Source organism: Berghia stephanieae, chromosome 11 (genome assembly GCF_034508935.2).
Source record: "Berghia stephanieae isolate SIO BIC M18660-M18661 chromosome 11, UCSD_Bste_1.3, whole genome shotgun sequence".
NCBI classification, from domain to species: domain Eukaryota; kingdom Metazoa; phylum Mollusca; class Gastropoda; order Nudibranchia; family Aeolidiidae; genus Berghia; species Berghia stephanieae.
Genome location: NC_088370.1, coordinates 43778612 through 43784611, shown reverse-complemented (window position 1 = coordinate 43784611; position 6000 = coordinate 43778612). Strand labels below are relative to the sequence as shown.

Here is a 6000-nt window from a genome sequence, read left to right as displayed (position 1 = left end):
AAAGTCCCATTTTGTGGAAGGTTTGAAAGTAAGAAAGTCCCATTTTGTGGAAGGTTTGAAAGTAAGAAAGTCCCATTTTGTGGAAGGTTTGAAAGTAAGAAAGTCCCATTTTGTGGAAGGTTTGAAAGTAAGAAAGTCCCATTTTGTGGAAGGTTTGAAAGTAAGAAAGTAACATTTTGTGGAAGGTTTGAAAGTAAGAAAGTCCCATTTTGTGGAAGGTTTGAAAGTAAGAAAGTCCCATTTTGTGGAAGGTTTGAAAGTAAGAAAGTCCCATTTTGTGGAAGGTTTGAAAGTAAGAAAGTCCCATTTTGTGGAAGGTTTGAAAGTAAGAAAGTCCCATTTTGTGGAAGGTTTGAAAGTAAGTAACATTTTGTGGAAGGTTTGAAAGTAAGAAAGTCCCATTTTGTGGAAGGTTTGAAAGTAAGAAAGTCCCTTTTTTGTGGAAGGTTTGAAAGTAAGTAACATTTTGTGGAAGGTTTGAAAGTAAGTAACATTTTGTGGAAGGTTTGAAAGTAAGAAAGTCCCATTTTGTGGAAGGTTTGAAAGTAAGAAAGTCCCATTTTGTGGAAGGTTTGAAAGTAAGAAAGTCCCATTTTGTGGAAGGTTTGTTGTTTTTAATATTTAAATAATCTATGATAGAATATGTTCTTGTTTTATTTTAATTTTGATTTGCCTAAAGCTGCATCTCTTTAGAAATCTTTTTAAAAAACCCAACAGACATAGAAACCAACAAAAAAACAACCCCATTAAACCTGAGCTTAAAACCTTTGGTTGATCAAAGGTCAGCTATACACGGTGTTGCATAAGATTTTTTGTATTGAAATTGACTCTTCATGGAGTCTCCATTTTGTTCTCACGTTTGTGATTTGTTTGACATTCAATGTTCTGGTTTATTTCATTTTTTACCATTTTATCCCAGGTACAAAAGTTGTCCAGTTTTGCCCTTGCAGGAAAAGAATCTGCACTAGTCATTGCATTTACAGTCAAGGTAAGGATGAGATAAAAAGTCTAAACTGTGATGAACAAAAAAGAAGATGAGTATAAAAGAAAAAGGAAGAAATTTATGTGTGTATTTGTTTATTAATTTAAATTCTGGAACAGACATATTTATATTTCTTAACATCTTGAAGGCTCAGTAGCTTTGTTTATTCTTTGATTTATTCATTTATATCGTTTGTTTGTCATCAAAATAATGATTGTTCAAACGAGCGTTAACTTACTTTTGCACACGACTTTATTTTATGAATATTTGTCATCTCCAGCACCAGCTGTTGCTTCCACATATCCTGAGATCTGACCTGTCCAAGGTGAAAACTGTCCTTGCTGTCTTGGAGGAAGAAGAATCAAGTCAGTAACTCAATTCTATTGCCAGGCGGCTTGAAATGAAGACATTGCAGTTTCATTTTCAAACTATATATATATGTATTTTGATATTGATAGTACTGTCAACTGGGGTGGCTTTGCCTCGAGGGGAAAATTTGCCTCTATAAATTTGGAGCATTTTGAGTCATCTCAGCTTTGTTGTAGTTATTTTCTTGGTTAAAAAAACAACTTTTTACCAAAGACAATAATTTTCTAAAAGCTAATTATACTCTTAATTATTCCAAATGTTTCTATGCAAAGTTACCCCAGTTGATGGCAGTCCCTGTTTTTGGGTCAAAGAAGAAACAACGAAGACGATTGTTGGTTGCCGAGTCTAGAGGAGAAATAAAGGCATTGTGTCCCAGGCTTCAATGAGGACAAAAATACATTGATAAATACTATTTTTTTCCATGTTTTTTTTTGTATGTTGCCTGCAGGTCTGGTGAGATTTTGATAATGTATTTCTCTTTGTCCATTTCTTCCCTGTCTGTAGAGGAGGGAGGCACTGGGACGTCCTCATCCCTCTTTCGCTTGCTGAAAGAGGTTCCCAAAGAACACTGCGATGGAAACCGAAACTTGTTGCATATGTGTGTGGCCGCCTGTATTCCCCAGTCCAACAAGGAATTTGATAATGGTGAGTGGTTTGTTTCTATAGAGAGTCCATACTATCCACATCTTGGGAAGCGGGATGGGGGGGGGGGGGGGGGGGGGGGGGGGGGGGGGGGGGGGGGGGGGGGTGTTGGATAGGACCATTGCCAAAAATGTCAGATTTTTAAACTCTGACCTATTACAGGGCTGTAAATTCTCATGCAATTGCCTTAATCAGACAATCCAGTATTTTCTACTCAGGGACAATATTTAAATCAATTCTCCTTTGTCTTACCTTTTCTTGGGTGCTCTAATTGTAATTCTATAACTTTTTACTATCCCATTTTCTTCCTTTTATTGGCGCTGATATGACCTTAATGTGTTGCAAGCGCCGTAAAACTCTTAAAAACAAACACATGATCTTCTGGTTTCAGAGTGATGGCATCTTATTTTCTAGTCTAAAGATCATCCATCCTCGCTCTTTTACGTCCCGTAATTGTAAGAATCTGCCTATAGATCTTGCTACTAAAATAGTGATGTCACCTTTATGTAACCTATTTATTATTAGTACTCTGAAGGATTGGATACATACACACTTCCAAGGATTTAGGAACCAAAACTGTGGAGGGTTTGATGTCATAACTTTTCTCTCCGTTTGAAAAATGTTTACTGACCCAAAGTTTTCCTCTTCCCACCAGAAGCTCCGGGCTCCATCAGCTGTAACCTTGACACCGACTCCATGGCCTCTCTACAGCCACGGTCTTCATTGGACTCCACGGCAGCCAGTCGAAGGTACTCATCAACGCCATGGGTTGATTGAGAACTTGGCGTTATTTTTTAACATTTTAACACTTTTGTGGCATTTTTAGCTTAGCAATACGGTATCTTGCCTTGAAACAAAGTCAAGAAATGTTGATTGTTGTCATTGATTAAATGGGTGACAACGGTTACAAAAACCAGAGTTGTATCCTTGGATAAGGCAAACTACCCCATTCAACTCTGGTGTGAATAAGTACCTGGCAACAGGCCGTGATGAGCATAGTTAAAGGGTTACTACAAAAGTTCATTTTGAAATGAAATGTTGGTTTCATGTAGCATGTTGAGATGCAGATTACTTGTTATAAAGCTCATTAAGCATGGTAAAACAGAAGAAATGTGTTGTATTAGAGTCCATGCTTATTGAATGGACAGACCAACCAACCACTGAGCAAGGAAAATCCCAATCAATACAACTCAACATCAAATTTATTTATTTATCATTTATTTTTAAAAGATGTGAAGAGAATATGATTGAAATTTTGCACCTTTTGTATATATATATATATATATATATATATATATATATATTATATATATATATATATATTATATATATATTTTATATATATATATATATATATATATATATATTATATTAATATATATATACAGGGGGAATCTCCACCTCCTCTATTGTTACCTTACAGTACAAATATTATTATAGAGATATGGATTTTTAAAATATTGATATTCAGGTAAATATGTTACAGAAAAGGCAAAGTTTTTTTTTTTGGTTTCCTTTTCTCTTGACAGCACTTTATTTATGTTGAGTTCACACCAAACAAACAAACAAACAAACAAACAAACAAACAAACAAGAAAAAAACAAAAGCTGTCCTAGCAATTTTTATTTTTTTTCCCTTCTGTTTTGATGATTTTCTGGCACATTCCAATGGTTGAGTTTACTAACTCCATGCCATATTTATCTCTCCACCATTTTTTTTTTCTTTTCTCCAAAAGTCTGAGCGTGAGAGAGTTGATCCGAAGGGCAACGTCTGCAGCCCGAGGTGTGAGTGTCCTGGAATCTCACAGGGACTCGGATCGTGAGGATTCTGGTGGGATCAGCATTCCCACCCTGTGGCCTGCCGACCCACCACCCAGCTATGAGTTTATCCCTTCCTGTAAGTACTATGATCATTTTGATTGGACAAAAATTTGAGCTGAAGATTTCTCACAGAGGGTCATTTAAATCGTAAGATATTCGGACGACGAGTTTTCTGGCCAAATCTGTAAACATGTTTTTCCAGAGTCCGGTAGTTAACTGGTTAAATGGCTGACACCTGATTGAGGCAGCATGAGAATGACAAGCTAAAACAAAGTGACATTCGAATTGGGCGAAAAATCTCAATTAAAATACCCCCCCCGGGCTAATTGAACATTCTGATGAAAAAAATGATACCATTGGTTCAATTTATAATAATTTTGTAGAAAGTAGGATTAGATTACATTATTATTTTTGTCTTTCAAGACCGGCCACACTGTGTGGCCATTGGCCAGTAGAATTGATTCTGTTCAGGCCGCGCAGTGCGGCCAATGGCGCTGATAGAGTTAAAATGATGCATTCTGGCCACAACGTTCATTTTCAACAAGTTTTCTTGACTTAGATGCTCATCAAGTTGTGAAATTGGAACCAAAACTTCGATTCTGCAAATTTGTCATAATGGCGTGACTGGTTAAATTGTTGATTTTTAAAGTAGAATTTAACGACTACAATTTTTGTCTCTCTTGAATGTTGAGGTAGGCAGGTCTGTTAACATATATAAGCAAAAAAATAAATTGAGCATTTATGTAATGCAATATTCACTAAACATGCTCAAAGCGCTTTACAAGGGGCCACTGACCAACAGCAACGCTTAACATGTAGGATGGGGCATGACGCCTGTTAGGCGATATTACAATTTTCCCGGACAGAGGCAACGCTGTTAAAGGCCAGGTACTCATTTTACACCTGAGTACAGTGATAGAATGTGGGTAAAAAGCCTTTTCCAAGGAATCAACTATGCGCCGAGTGAGGCTCAAACCCAGGACCTTCTGATCCGAAAGCGAGTATCATACCACAACCCACATTGTCACACATATAGGAGAAGAATAAATGTTAAATAATAATGACTCCCCCCCCTCCCTCTCTTTTCTGTTTTCAAACCCACAGCGGAGTGGTCGTCATCGTCATCATCAAGGCAGTCGTCTGGTGGAGTTGGGGGTGGGGGTGGAGGTAGTGGTGGTGGTGGAGGAGGGTTGGGTAGTGTCAGCAGTGGTGGAGGTGGTGGTGGAGGAGGAGGGCCATCCAGCTCTCATGGGTCAGAGTTCAGCACCATCAATGTGAGTCCTGTCAAAATGGAGGACAAGGAAAGACGTACGGCCGCCCTGCATATCCTGGAAGTCATTCTTCAGGCACCCGTCTTCCAACCACATCTCCTGGAATTGCTCTCCTCCAAGTCAGTTGGTCATCATGGAATACATCATCACCATCATCATCATCATCATCATCATCATCATCATCCTCATCATCAAAATCTGCCCACTTCTCTTGCAAATTTTTGATGTTTTCTGATTTTCCTCTCGATCATCTTCCATTTCCTGGCACTGACACAAAGGTGTAAATGCTACTAAGAATTCTGTACTCTTGGCAAATGGAAATGCGACTAAATTGAATGAATCTCCATCAGTTATGAGACATTTTACAGTTTATTAACCATGGTTGCCAATTTCTGTATATTTAAGGAATTCAGTCTATTAAAAACCCTCAGTCTATTTTCCAATCACCTGCTAAACTGTTTTTACTGTAGTTCAGCACGTAGAAAGGGCTTTGTCTACTGGGTTGGGTAAAAGTTCTGTCATTTTTTGCCTACTTAATTGGCAATCCTGATTAAAGTTTGAAATAGCGGTTCTGGCTCCATAATTTTTTTTGGGTTTTTTTCTCTCTTGAAATTCCTATATTTTTTTTTTTTACTTAAATGAATTGTTGGTTTTTTTAAAAACAATTTGTTGTCTATAGTTTGTTTATAGTGTGTCCATAGTGTGTCTATAGCGTGTCTGTAGTGTGTCTATAGTGTGTCTATAGTGTGTCTGCAGTGTGTCTATAGTGTGTCTGTAGTGTGTCTAAAGTGTGTAAATAGTGTGTCTATAGTGTGTCTGTAGTGTGTTTATAGTGTATCTATAGTGTGTCTGTAGTGTGTCTGTAGTGTATCTGTAGTGAGTCTATAGTGTGTCTGTAGTGTATCTGTAGTGAGTC

The 6000-nt window shown here is 37.5% G+C and overlaps 1 protein-coding gene across 5 annotated transcripts in view; it reads left to right on the top strand.

Moving 5' to 3' along the window:
• LOC144957181 (E3 ubiquitin-protein ligase UBR5-like) overlaps positions 1-6000 on the top strand; it is a 104878-nt gene that overhangs the window by 39240 nt on the left and 59638 nt on the right. For 4 of the 5 annotated variants that reach the window (XM_078888222.1, XM_078888220.1, XM_078888221.1 and 1 more), the window contains exons 19-24: positions 920-988; positions 1263-1347; positions 1856-1996; positions 2649-2742; positions 3729-3889; positions 4918-5203. In XM_078888222.1, the coding sequence (XP_078744348.1) occupies positions 920-988; positions 1263-1347; positions 1856-1996; positions 2649-2742; positions 3729-3889; positions 4918-5203 (836 nt within the window). The remainder of the gene's footprint in view (positions 1-919; positions 989-1262; positions 1348-1855; positions 1997-2648; positions 2743-3728; positions 3890-4917; positions 5204-6000) is intronic. The other variant, XM_078888219.1, reaches the window with a different exon arrangement.